Source organism: Dermochelys coriacea, chromosome 10, assembly GCF_009764565.3.
Source record: "Dermochelys coriacea isolate rDerCor1 chromosome 10, rDerCor1.pri.v4, whole genome shotgun sequence".
Classification (NCBI taxonomy): domain Eukaryota; kingdom Metazoa; phylum Chordata; order Testudines; family Dermochelyidae; genus Dermochelys; species Dermochelys coriacea.
The window spans coordinates 33,542,434-33,557,337 of record NC_050077.1 but is presented as its reverse complement, the minus strand read 5'-3'; the positions used below and the strand labels follow the sequence as shown (position 1 = coordinate 33,557,337).

The following is a 14,904-nucleotide window of genomic DNA, read 5'->3' as shown; positions in this document are numbered from 1 at the left end:
CTGTGTAGGGGGTCATTCTGCACAAGGCCCAAACCCCATTTAAACTCCAGGTAAGCCTCAAAATAGACTGTTTTGCACACATTCGTGGAGACATTTAATCCTTTTGGATGTGTTCAAAATAGTAGGCCCTAGAAGTGCATCTTAAAAATAATGGATGATATTTCTTGTATTTTGAAGGATTACTTTGACATTGTAAAGAATCCTATGGACCTTTCCACCATTAAACGTAAATTGGATACTGGGCAATACCAAGAGCCGTGGCAGTATGTGGATGACGTCTGGCTAATGTTTAACAATGCCTGGCTTTACAATCGCAAGACTTCCAGGGTCTATAAGTTTTGCACTAAACTCGCAGAGGTCTTTGAACAAGAGATTGACCCTGTCATGCAGTCTCTTGGATACTGTTGTGGACGCAAGGTATGTTTTTCAAGTTTATTATTGCTGAAAAACTAAGTAGTTTGACAAAGAAAGTAAAAAAAAAAAAAAAAAAAAAAAAAAAAAAAAAATCTCCTTTAGATACTTACTTTGAATAAAATTAAACTACTAGTTGGAATGGCTAGTAAAAATTAGACTGTTATGTCAACATAGTAAGGAAGTGGAAAATATCTAAAGGATTCTAGCCAAATTTCTATCACTGGCGGTGGTATCATTTTCAATATGAAGTGTTGAAATATTTTGCTATTATACACAATCCCATATATCTTGCACCTTCTTATGCAGATACAGGGTCAGATCCTGAGCTGGAGTAAGCCATTTTGGCTCCATTGAAGTCAAGGGAGCTGAGCTGTTTTATTCCAGCTAAGGATCTATCCACATCAATCCATATTCACTTGAATCTAATAAAAACGTCTCAGTATATTACAATATACTTTTATAGCACGTTCACTACGTTGCATATTCACAATGTAAAATACACTTCAAAGTTTTTTCGCCTTTGTTTTGCAGTATGAGTTTTCTCCGCAGACCTTGTGCTGCTACGGGAAGCAGCTGTGTACTATTCCCCGTGATGCTGCCTATTACAGTTACCAGAATAGGTAAGTCCCAAATTCCTGCATTAGCTGAGGAAACGAGATCCAGTGAGTGACAACACAAGTTTGTCTTTTTGTAGCCTAGCACATACTAAGCAGAATGATGATTAACGTCTCATTTCCTTTATTTCTCTGCTAAATCAGCAGAAAATAAACCTATTGATTGTCCTTCTGTGTGCAACCCTCTTGCAGATAAACCCTTTGGTTTTTTACATTGCAGCTTACAGTTCATGGTATTTATATGCTTGTCAGTTTATAGATTCTACACGGCACCACTTAACTAAAGTTGTTTGTATTTGTCCATTAAATCTGAAGCATGACTTTTAAAAAAAAAAAAAAAAAAAAAAAGCAACTCAGGAGAACATATCTTTTGCCTTGAGAGAGTTCTGAATAATGTGCAGACGTGTCTTCAAATCACTGTCAGAAAGATATCAACTTAAAGGTTTATGTTGGAAAGAAAATGACTGTGGATCATGCCAATTAAATTGCATCTGGTATTTTTAATATGTTGGTGCACAAAATTAGAACCTGGAGAACTTATTAATAAAACAAAACTTCTTAATTCAACTCAGTTTCATGAAGAAGTCTTCGTAATCTAAACAAAATTGAGGCTGTAGTATTGCGTATTCATAGTAACTATGCAAATGAAATTTAAAAGGTTTTCTTTGAGAGTTCATGATAAGTTTGACTTCCATAATAACTTCCAGGATCCCATAAAGAGCTGGGAGGAAAAATAAAGTTACTATTTAAAATTTAATCTTCTGGTTAATAGAGGGAAGAATATATGATTCCATCCATGTTGTTCTGTTTTATTAAACAATGTTTGGAATTAATTTAAACATCAAAATGACACAGCTCTATCATTTTTCTGATATTTTTATCTCCCCCCACTCTTAGAAAATGCATCTATTAGCAATTAAGTTCATCTTCTATTTAGTGTACTTTAATTCATCAGTGCTGTAGTGAGTAACATCCATTAAAAGAAGAAAGAAAAGTTAGCTTTCAGCTTCTTTTAAAAAAGGCTATTAAATGTAAATTAGCTGTGGCTCTAAGAAACTGAGGAGACATTTTTCAAGTTATAGTGTGAAACTTTTTCTTGCCAGAGATTTGACAAAGCTTGAGCCATGCCAACTTGGAGGTTTACTGCAGATTGCCTTTTAACTTGAGTTATGAAGTAAACGTTGACAGCTACCACTTTTAAATTTGATCTCTCTGCACTAAGAAAAATCATGTTAGCACTTCACAAAACTGTAGCATCCAACACAGATGAAGCAGTTCAGTCTTACAGACTAGATGGGGCAAAACTATGTTTTATTTTTATTCCTAAATTGCACTACTGTCTCATAGTCTACAGGGCTGTAGCACAATTCGGAATACACTCAAAACACCAGACCATATTTAACTGCCTGCACTTTCATTTAGTAACCTGGTTATGCAATACAGTTGATTTTTTCATTGTGTAGACATGTGACTCTTGAGGAGGAGTGGATAATGTGGTGTCTTTTTATGGGGCATTTTATGTATTAGTCATTTATATGATGTCCTCAGGTGTATCTGATGGTGATATTATTATACAAGATCCTTCCATGATGGACACATTATAAATGTGTGCAGTAATGATTCACTAGTTTATTACTAAATACTTTGTTACTTTTTTAACAAAAATGGATTGTGTCTGAAACTCTTAAAGATACGGGATAAAAATGTAATGTGGTTCAGATGTCACAGATTTATGATGGTGAAGGAGCTGTTCACAGAAGCTTTAATTTAGTAAAACAGGGAAGTATATTATGGATTGGGCCTTACTGATCCTATGATGTTCAGTCATCATTCATGTGTAGCAACTTTACCTGAAGACTTGCCTTGTAGATAGGTCATGTGGATTTGTTTCTTCTGACTTTATTTCAAAATTTTAAAAACATAAAAGTACTGTAAGGCATGCAGCTCAACTGGTGGTATTTTGCACTGACACACACTGATGTAAAAAGTGTGTTTTTTTTTTCCCACAGTTGCTAAGAGAGAAGAGATCTCATTTGTAAATACAATATCCTGGGATAAGAATTTCAAACTGATCAGACATTTCCTTCTGATTAAACATCCAGATATTTGAATGTCCTTTTTAAATAATGTTTCTTTTTTTCAAGAGGTGATAGATCACTAGGATTGTTCTTTTAAATGCAAATTCAGTTGTTAGAATGCCAGATATATGGGATTGATAGAGCATGGATACCTTCGTTTGGGGTGGGGTGGGGTGGCAAGATTTTATTTGTTGACTAAGTAGTATAGTGCAGTCTCATTTCACTAGTAATTAAACAGATGCATAGTTAGCAACGGTCTCTCCTCCAAAGAAGTTCCAATCAAAATAGACAAAAAAGACATGGTGGGAGAGGAAACAGACACAGAGAGGGAATGTGACTTGACCAGAGTCACACAGTGGATCAGGGTGGGTCTACACTGCAAATAAAAACCTGAGGCTGGTCTGTGCCAGCTGACTTGGGCCCCGGGGTTCGGGCTGCAGCCTGAGCTCTGGGATCCTCCCACCTTGCAGAGTCCTGGAGTCTGGAAGTCTACACTGCAGTTAAATTGCCCCTTAACCTGAGCCCCACAAGCCCTAGTCAGTTGGCACAGGCAAGCTGCAGGTATCTAATTGTAGTGTAAACATACCCTCAGTGACAGAGCAGGTGTTTTGAACACAGGTCTGCAGAGTCCCAGTCCACTGGGGACTGTGTTCTGGTTGAATGAACAGCAGTTCAGTTAGTTTATTTTCCTAACAGAATACAAGTATGTACCAAGTCATGGAAAGCCTATATTCTACTGTGCTTATTCACAGTAACAATTTCCTTGTATAATTCCCTTACCAAAATCCTAGCTTTTACTTAACCAAATAGTAAATTAGCATGAAACAAATTGTGTTTGTCTAGCAAATCCACAGTAGTCTAAATATCCTTGTTTTTCAAATTGTGTTGTAGACATCATTATTGGGGATTGTATAACAGTGTTATCTGAAGCCAGCATATCACAGATTAACTAAATCCTGACAAAGAATGCTCAGTCATTGTGGAACTCAGGCATTTCAGTTAAATAATGGCTACAAAGTAATAAATCAATAGGAGAATTTGGTCTTCATCTGGTTAGTTCAAACCTGAGCTTTTAAACAAAAGGAAATATATTAATTGTTCTGGAAAATATGCTTAATATTTGGGTACAGATTTGAAACTTTCTATTATATACATGATCAATTGCAATGGGCAATTATTTACTTAAAGTATATATGAAGGAAAATTATCTAATTTCAGTCTGGAACTTTGAACCATTAGAGATGTGCATGCAAAGATGTTTGAACCTTTCCTTGATATGAGCCTTGAATGAAACATAGTGCTGTCTTTAATAAGAGGGATTCACAATTATCTAAACAGTCTGCATTTGAAAAGCTTTTCATTTTCAATGTGTTACAAGAACCACATGGTTGTTTTTGTATGACTGGAGTAACCACAGTATTGTGGTGTTGCTGTAGATTTTAATCTTATAATATTGACTGCATGCATGCAAAATTGTTATAAAAAACTCAAAGCTACAGGCAAGTCTCATTTCTTCTATGCAATTCCGTATTCATCATAATATATCTATAAATAGAGTATAATCTGGGCGATCTGATTGTATAGACCTTCAGACCCTTTAGGTATCGTATTTCAGTTTTTTTGTTTTCTCATTTTAATTATTTCATGGAACTCAATCCCTGTGAGTAGTTAATTCTGTAGGGGGCTGTGAGCTCTGGTTCTGATCCAGCAAAACACTGCAGCATGTGCTTCTCTTCATGCATATGCATAAGTGCTTTGATAGATTGGGGCAGGAGTGCTCAGCATCTTGCAAAATAGAATCTGTAATGGTCACAGTATGAATAATGAATCAACTAGCCCTAGAAACTAATTGAATCAGTAAAATGTTAATTTGTATAATGCCTTCACTGTTTGAATAACATGCAGCCTAGGGGTCCATTGTGGTTACTTATTGCTCAGTCTCGTAAGTGTTTTCAGAGACTATCAACTTAATCTGAAAGTGTATCAGAATTAACAGTTTCCAAAACCATTTAAATGCAAAAAAATTCAGTGGAGCCATGACCATTGATTTCTCTAGTTATAGCAGTACCTATTTGGCCTAGGTGTTCAATTTGACTCTGCAAATGAGCAGCCTTACTATAAAGAAAAGAAAGGCGTTTGCTGTAACTGAGAAAATGTTAATATGTACACTCACATACACCAGTATTTATTCCGGCCAAAGTGTCAGAAATAGGCAGAATTCAGAAACAAAGTTATTAGAAGTAGAGTATGTGCAATTAGTACTCTCTGCCAAAATGCTCTTCCGCTTAATTTATAACATGTCTATTGTCCATCTCAATCCCCTACAATAAAAAGGTAACAAGTTAGATCTTCTGCCTCCTCTGCATCATTCTGGCAGCTCCAAAGTCGTCCTTCATTTAGGGAAAAAAAAGCATATTTTTAACTTGTGTTAAAGTAATTCATGTTAACTAATGCACATAAAGTCCTAGTGAAGACAAGACAGTTGCAGTTTTAACTCATGCTAGCTAGTTGAGGTAAACTCTGGGAGAAAGTGTAGGCTCCAAGATTTGGGACCTTCAGATAGCTCTTTTGCAGCTCCCTTCCTCAGCTGCATCCAATGGTTATTGGGTACCACTGAGGAATTAAGTTCAATTTGTTTGAATTTGGGTTGTTTTACAAATGCTTTAAAATTTACATCTTACTACAAACATAACGGTTAGTGCCGGTCACAAGAAGAAAGTTCCGCTCAATACATTTCAGTAAGAGCCTGCAAATGACTTCGCTGTTTCCATGAAAATACAGCATCGGAAAGCTGTCACCTGGATTACAGTAGTGGGAGAGGGGAGGTATTTGAATGAATGAAGGGGCAAGCAACCCTATTTATTTCCATCTCATACATTGTTGGTTCAGTGTGGCATTCTGAGTCCTATTCTGATGCCTTTTATGCTCATCACTTTTACCTATAGATCTGGTGTTGAGTACTAAAACTGCATTTTACTGTGCTTCCATTGGTGCTTATACTCTCTTCTCACTCTTAAACCTTCATACAGCTCTTTTTATTTTGATGATCCTGTGTGGCCAGTTTTACTTTCTATGGTTGTGGCCTATATTTGTTAACTTTGTTCATGTTTTAAGTCATACCCTTTCCAAACATTTAGATTTTTTTTTCTTTTGTATTGTTTACAATTCTGATAACTTTGGTTCCAGTTCATCTGCTACAAAAAAATCTGTGTAACTAGATTTTTTTTTTTCAAATGCAGATTGTATCTTTAAGTAGACCTCTCATTTACTCAACTCGGTTTACTAAATCATAGCAATGTTTTTGCTGAGTATCATGGATTGGCTGATGGTTGGTCTAGTGACCCAAAATTGTAACCTGCTTTACATTCAATTTGCAAAGCTTCATTGCAGATCTTTAATGTACAACTAAAATATATTGTATGTATGTGCAATATATAAAAAGTTGTTCACATATATACATATATTACTTGTATTCATATATAAATGGCTGGAAACTCTGACCCATAAGTGCATTTCTGTTAAATGTTTGTCTAGAGTATGGATTTGGTTTCATTTGTATTAATATACAGTTAGCTGAGCACTTGGTCACATTTCATTTTATAAACCAAATAACTTTTGAATCTCTAATATTTTTATAGATTTTTCAACATTAGGATTATTTCTGCCTTTGCAGTTTTACAATACATCATTGAATGCTTTTGGCATATCTTCCCTTTTTTTTTTTACTCTCTGTGGAAATATTTTTCAGGCTTTTTGACAGGGTGTTCTTTTCCAAGGAAACTCATTAATTCTTACGCCTGAAATTATACAGCATTTTCTCTAACTAATGAAAATCAAATCCAAATTCTTAAATTTGAAGGATATACAAATGTAGCACTTAACAGCTACTTATAAATGATTCCAAAATTTTGAATTTGATTGACAACCTATTATTTGTTAGTACTGATGGCCTGTAATGTATAAAATGAGACCGAATGCTAATCTGTGCTTTGCCTTGGCTTTCTGCTCTGTGTTGTCTTGGTGTTTGCATCTTACCTCTTATGTCTGTGCTGTTTGTTCCCTTCCCTGTTCTCTAATCCTGCCCTTCCCTTCCCTCTGTTCCTTTTCATTGTCCACACTGACCCATCAATCAACCAACAACGCCCCCCTTTTCGTCGTGGTGATCTGCCCTGCTCTGATTGATGGCTCCGTTGCTTGGGTGGCTGTGTAATATGATGGACCAGTTCACCCAAATATGGCCTTCTTGCTGACAGGTATCACTTCTGTGAGAAGTGTTTCACTGAAATCCAGGGGGAGAATGTTACCCTGGGTGATGACCCTTCACAGCCACAAACGTAAGTAATCATGATTCTTCTTAATGCTACATTTAAAATAATGGAAAAGAATTTTCAGTCTTGATTTGGTTGTCTGAAATTGACCATTTGCTGCTTTTAGGGTAAGTTAAGGGAAGGTGTATAGTTTCTTACTAGGAGAAGGTTTATATGGGTACAGGTGACTTACTGTTACAGTGTCAGACATTTATCAATATTCCCTGTCTTCATTTCTTTTATTTGCCACACTCCTTGATAGCTGCCCATGTACCAATGATTTCAGAGACAGCAGACACTAAAAAGTGTAAACAGAAAGCAAGTTTTAATGATTCATTGCTTATTTGCATCTGCTAGTGAAACAGGGCAATACTGCTGGAAAGCCTGATCTGTAACCTTCTTGAAGCACTCATTTCATGAATGAATGCTATAGCTTGTTTTCAGCCTGACAGACTGGCTTGAAGTGAGGTGCAACAAGGCTTACAGTCAAGACCAACTATTTTTGGAGAGGGCTTCTTTACTTACTGCAACTTTCCTAGGTTTTTTTGCATTTTATATTGGATCTTACATTGAGTATATTTGTGTAGTAATCATAGTGCTTTTAGCTTACTACACAATTAACTAGTTATGCTAACTGAAAAAATACATGTTAAAATAAAAATGAGTAGAATTGCTTTGTCTAAACAAAACATGAATTCCCCTGGTGTGCTTTCTTCTTCAGACTTGAGATTTCAATCATTTGCTGCAATTCAGGTGATCGTGATAAGGTCTTAGCTTCACCTGATGTAATGCTGGCAATAGGAAAATTTCATTTTACTCTTTCTCTTTAGAACAATCTCAAAAGATCAGTTTGAAAAGAAGAAAAATGATACACTAGATCCAGAGCCGTAAGTATTATGTCATCTTTTTTTATTAAAAAAGTTAACCCGACTTTCTGATAATCACTGTGTAGTTATTACAGCTACTACTTCCTTCAGTGGCCAGCATTTCAGAAACGGGAAACTATATAGCCAGAGCAATCCTCTTCCCCATCTCCACCCAAATAGGTAGCAAAATCTTTATATAGAGTTCTTAGCCCTTTGTATGGCAACTTTTAAACATACTATATTTGGGGGAAAATGTGCCTTTAATATCTTGTACTTCTATAGAACTTTTCATTAAAATGGGGTTGCAACCCACTTTGGGGTCCCGACCCATAGTTTGAGAATCGCTGAACTAGGTGTTAGGTTGACAGTAAGCTTGAGCAACTTTACTCAACCTGTGTTTGCAACAGTTAGTTGAAAACGAAAATAGATGGAGGTCATAGAATACCTGTTTTTTGCAAGCAGAATTCCCTACTTCAGTCAATAGGAAATTTAGCTTAAATATGGATGACCGGTAGGACCCAGGGAAAGGGTCTAGAAAGTAAGAGTTTGGACAAAGGACCATTCTCATTCTCTTTTGGGCCCACAACATTTTGACAGTTCCTTGTTAACTTAAGTGTATTATACACATTTTTAGATCTTAAATATAATGGCAGACTATATCCAGTTCCATTTTGGTGTGGAAATATTTTTCATTGGTCTATAAATTTTCCTTAATGAGATTACTAGCAAGGTAAATATATTTAATTGATACCCATCCACATAATCTTGTTTTATTGTTGAAAGGTAGCCCTCTGGAGAATTACCTGCCTAACAAACATTGACCTTGTTTTTGTAGTTTCATACTCTTTATCTCTAAGGAAATTAAGGTAGCTTTTTTTTTCCTTTTTCTTCCAAGATTTGTTGATTGCAAAGAATGTGGTCGGAAGATGCACCAGATTTGTGTGCTACATTATGATATTATTTGGCCGTCAGGGTAAGTAGCCTTAGATGGGTTTTAGCCTTTCTTCTGCAATTATAATGAAACTCTTAACTGTGTAGATCCTGTTGAGCTGTTGATTTACACACACTAATTCTCTTTCAGGGACCACATATAAAGAGACAAACCACCTGCAAATGAATTTTTAATTTGGTTGTTAGTGGCTCCTTTGCATATTCAAGCTAAAATATGTAGGGAGAAACTTGTCCACATTGTTTCCTCTTTCTAAATTACTTACTGTTTGTAAAAGTTGGATAAGGGTAGGGGATAAATATTAAAAGAAAGATAAAATGAATGTGCAATATTAGTTACTCATTTGGTGGAATGAGTAAACCAACTCTAAAGCATTTAACATTTTCTGAACTTGATATACTTAAATTGTTCCTAATCCGTATTAATGATGAGACAGTAGTTCGGAATGATTTTTTTTCCATTCATTTTTTTTCTGACTACTACTATTAATAGTAAAAGTGTTTTTAATGGTGGATTAAGCTAGCTGGGGCTGTTTATACTAAATTATCAGCAAAAATTTGTTTTACAGCTTTGTCTGTGACAATTGTCTGAAGAAAACTGGTAGAACACGTAAAGAGAACAAATTCAGTGCTAAGAGTAAGTTTGTGTGGTTTTTTGTTCATACATTTCAGAATGTCTTCAACCTTTATCTTGCCTGTGCTCCCGCCCCAGTACCTTCCATTCCAAATTCTAGTATATGTTAGGCTTGCAGAGGAGATCTCCCCTACCACTGGTGCAGCTTCACTAATGCTAGCAATATTAGGAGTACTAGTGCAACAGTGGCTGCCATTATTTTACTCAGTGTCATGTAGACCTGCTCTTCACAGGTCTCGATCATCAGTGCCTGTGTCCTGGAGTTGCACCATGGTTAGTGCACTGGTGAGAGATTTCTCAAAGGCTAGTGTATGCAGAACTCAATGAACAGCACAGAATTCACTGTTAAGTGGAAGTGATTATATTGGATGGTGCTGAGAGCTGAACTTCTGATTTTGAGCAGTTGGGGTTTTTTGCAACATATATATATATTTCTAATTCTGAGGTATGAAATAAAGCAGAAACTCAAAACTAAATACATAGATTGCTGATTAAACTTAGACTAGTTTCCATGTAGCCTCAAAACAGAAATAAACGTCTGACATGTCTATGCTTGGCAATCAACAAGAATTAAAATATACAAGTTGTGCAGACTCATACTGTGGTAGTCCATGCACTTCTGGTGTAATTCAGGAATGTTAAATGATCAGTTTCCTTTTACAGCTCTCTCTGCCTTTCGAATTAGTATAAAGTAATAGAAATTCTCAGTTTGAATAGACATCATACTTAGTTGTCATGTTTTATGTCTAGAACTTTTCAAATACATTCTAATTTCATATTTTTGTCAAGCTGTAGTTGAAATATTAATTAAAAAACAAAAGCTTTTAGGCACATGGGGCAAAATGTTCATTCTGCTGTGCTAATCTTTATTGCAGATTGTGTACACGTTAACTCCACAGAACACCAAGTGATGTCAATAAAAGTTCCATGTACAGTACAAGTGCTGAATATACAATAAGGACCAGCACTGCAGAATATGGCATTCATAGTGTAGAGTGGAAAAACAAATTAAACATTAGAAACCTAGGAAATTCAGAGTTAATTTAAACAAATCCAAACATTGGAAAGGCATACAGACAACCTTAACTTACTCCACTGTGGTGATGCCAGCCTCCAAACTTTCTTCCTTTGTTCTTTTCATATTTGAGGCCATTATTTTGAACACTGTAGTTTTGTAATTAAGGGTTTGCAGAGTAAGCAAACACTCCACGTTGTATGAAGTGGTATTTTTGGATCAAGGACACAGACTGGAGTGAACATCTCTTCAGTTTGTAAAAGCCAGAGTATTGATCTGGTGATCACAACTCACTGTACTCCCATCTTCCCTTTGTTATCTTTGTTCGTAGAGGCAGTACATGGTAGCGGAAATGTTAAAGATTGAGAAGATAATGCATTTGTACAGCTTGCACAGACTTTTGTATATAAGTTGTAACTGTTCTTTGTCAACACGCTCATTTTCACTTTTTTCATGCATGTGCCATACATTCATGAGCTAGTCTTGGGAGATGTGTGTAAGTAGATGCAATAATTCTTATTTACTGATATTTCTATAATTGGTGGCACATGGAGTTTTAGGGTGGGATTTTCAAAATTTTCATTGGCCTAACTTGCCATTGACTTCAATAAAAGCCAAGTTTTACCATTTACTGTAGTGGGAGCTGTTAAGCCAGTGCTGCATGCTTTTGAAAATCAAACGCATAATGAAGATTGTGGAATGATGGCCTTTAGTATTCTGTTTGTCTACTCCAGATTTTATTAAGTACAGTTTTATTCTCTGGACATTTTATGACTGTACAAACCCCAGCCATTGTAAGATTAAGAATAATGTATTCTGGTGTTTGTGGTTGCTGTTGAGACTAACTTGTTATGGGTGGGTAAGGTTGTTTTAGCGTTTATTTCCGTTCACCTCCCTCAGGACATCACTACAGAGACAGAGTTAAGATTGTCTGAGTGCATTTCTGTACTTGGAAATGTTTGGTTTCTTTTAAGTTTATTCATAACTTTGAGTTCCCTGGGTGTGTGTGAGAGAAAGAGAGAGACTGTATTATTGTAAGTTTTTTTTTTTTTTTTTTTTTACCCTTGGGTTACTGATGCATTACCACCAGCGTAACTTTTTAAGTGGGATTTTTCTTGGTTTTTGTTACATTTTTAAAGTATACATGTTTCCTGGGCACCACGCTTTAGGGGAACTACTTCATTCCCTGGGACTCCCTGTATGCCTCCTGGGTGGGGGGCATGTCTTGAAGTGGTGAGAGGACTCCCCCACACTTCTCCTTTTGCCCCAACCCAGCAAGCTTTCTATTAGTCTCTTCTTCTGTCTGACAAGTGCAGTTAGGCTAATAATCATCTTTGACAAGCGGAAGGTCCCCTCTTTGATTCCTACCACTTGTTCTGCCTAATTTCCCTGTATTGCCCTCTTCAGTCCTCACATCTCGCCTCCTCACACTTGCCCCTTTTCTTGCCTTCTTTGATCATAGAGGATTTCTTTAGCCCTCCAGTGCCATCAAAAATAGTAATAAACAGGCATGACACCTCCCAGCAAGATGAAACTGGATTGTCTTATTTGATCCCTTCTTACTCTCCATAAGAGTTAAGGATTCTAAATAACTTGTCTGTAGAAAGTGTTCTAAGGATTAAAAATACCTAATTCATGAATTCACAAAGAGCTGCATCTGTGTGTGAAGTTTAGAATTCTTAAAACCTACCATAACCTAAAACACTTAGGCCAAAAAAGCACAAGATGCTAGGGGACAATATAAAACACAGGTATTTTTATAAAGTGGCATATAAAGATCTTTAATCCTGCACATTCCTCCTGATTTAATTTCTTACTCTATTTTAAGCATTCCAATTTGCAAAAAAAAAAATTTTTTATTGCTCCAATAAAAAGTTAGAGGTACACTGAAAGTAGGGCTAAATTAAACCTTAATTATGGAATTGTTACTAGGATAAAATTAACCCCACCACAGAGGCACTTGCAAGGTTCTTTGCATCGCTTACGTCCTTAATACGAGGCATTGTCATAGAAAGTCCAACTGCAAGTGGGTGGCTTTTCAGAGGTCCTGGCCAGTATAACGGGTAGCAAGAATATTCTGTGGAATCCTGTGGGGCTCAAACTAGGGATGCTGCCTCACCCCATGGCTTGAAATAGTAATAACAAACACCAAATACATGGTTTCCATCATCAGCACCCCAACTGTAAAAATTGTTCCAGCCCCCTTGAATACCTACAAAAGCTGCAATGATGGCATAGGAAGAAACATCATGCTTCCATTCATATTTTATTGGGCCCAGGGTTCCCAATAGCATTACTTAAAAGGGTAGAGGCAGAGAGCACGGAAGTATATCTAATGAAAATATTATCTTAGAAATTAACTATAAAGAATGTTCAGTTTAAAAAAGTTAAAATAGAAAAAAAAATTCTTTAAATTATTTCTTTTTTACACTTTAAATCTAAACTGTGAAAAACAACTAACTTCTACAGTTACTGAGCACATATGATGTCTAGACTTTTTCTCCTCTCTCTCGGCTGGATATTAACTACATAAAGATTGCATGAAAAGATATACATATTAAAGGAAAAGCAAGCTCTAAGTAACCAGAAATGAACAAGAAAGATTGGAATTGAGAAGGGAATGTATTTTGTTCTTTAGAAGTCACAGGTTCTAGCAGTCCAAAAGGTTTTTATTATGGTTTAAATCTGGAACATACTCCTATGTTTGGGAATTTATAAACAGGTATTTGACACTTTATAGTTTACCATTTAAACTACATTAATTTGTAAGGTAGTGAATTACAAGTTATATTTACCACTCAGACCTAAACAGAGTTTCATATGTCTACATGCTGAAAAGATCTCATAAATGTCTGATTTTATGTGCTATATAGTATGCTATGTTACCAAAGCACAATAATTAATACAGTGTCCTAAACAGCCTCATTTACTTGATTTCTGTAGTATTGTCTGACTGCTGGTATTTTAATAGTAGGTAAAGAAAGACAGATCCTGTGTAAAATCAGATTTCAAATTAAGTTTGTACAGTGATGGTAGTAGTTTGATATAAAAATACAATTTTTATTTAATCTTATTTTTGAGGAGTTAATGTCTCTTCTCTATGGCTGTTTTTTGCATTGGTTCCATGACAAATATTTGCTTAAACCAAAGGTTTTCAAACTCCTTTAGAGTATGGATCATATTTTAATAGATATTTTGCATTTAATTTTTGTCGGGGGGGGGATAATTTTTACAGTTTCATTTTGTTCTTCAGTTCATCTTCTCCACCCCACTGTTTTGTTCCTCTCTTCTTTCCCTGCTCTCTTGTAAATATTGCCTGGCCATCTGTTTTCCTCCTTCCCTTGATGTTACTCTCCTGCTGGTAGCCCCCTGAGGTGACTGGCAATCCTAGCACACTGGTGGCTTCAGTTCCTAAGAGCAGCTTCAGCTTCCCTTCTTTCTTCCCCTCCCCCCAATTTGTTTTAGTAGTGGCCCCTTCTAGAGATGTAGAAACAAGGACGAGAAGTCAGATCTAGGTAGACCACAGGTAAGAACCACTAGCTTAAACAGCAAAATTTGCAAATAGTGTAAAAGAGAAGGGCTTTAAAAATGCATTTTCCCATAGAAAGTTTTTCTGGGCAATTGCTGTCAACTTCTCCAATATCCAAGCTTCTTTTTTTCTTTAATTTCAAACATTCCTGGTTGCAAAGATAAACTTCCAAATATAAATCTAATTTAATTGTTACAGTATTGTCTTCCTAAATATGTAGACAGATGGCTCCAGTATCTCTGCTGCTGCTCAGAGCTCTGGTCAGTTCTTACTCTGCTGAAGTTTGGCAGTGTTCACTATGCCTGTTCAGAATCATTTGGTCATCTGAAAAACTGACAAGACTCAGGTCAGTTTTACTTTGCTACTTGGGAGAACTATGACCAGCAACGGAGGAAGGACCTGGAACTGTGCAGTGGGGAGACTTGTAAACTGACTAGGGAAGAGTGGACACTTCCCCATTCAGCACCCAGAAAACTTAAGGGAAGGACAGTGTAGCAGA

General features: G+C 36.2%; 1 protein-coding gene across 6 annotated transcripts in view; it reads left to right on the top strand.

Annotated features, from left to right (window-relative positions):
• The window catches only part of LOC119863092 (CREB binding protein), a 182,516-nt gene that overhangs the window by 145,720 nt on the left and 21,892 nt on the right, over positions 1–14,904 (top strand). For all 6 annotated transcript variants that reach the window (XM_043493200.1, XM_038420859.2, XM_038420860.2 and 3 more), the window contains 6 exons: positions 178–417; positions 946–1,034; positions 7,360–7,440; positions 8,244–8,300; positions 9,175–9,252; positions 9,797–9,864. In XM_043493200.1, coding sequence (XP_043349135.1) covers positions 178–417; positions 946–1,034; positions 7,360–7,440; positions 8,244–8,300; positions 9,175–9,252; positions 9,797–9,864 — 613 coding nt within the window. The remainder of the gene's footprint in view (positions 1–177; positions 418–945; positions 1,035–7,359; positions 7,441–8,243; positions 8,301–9,174; positions 9,253–9,796; positions 9,865–14,904) is intronic.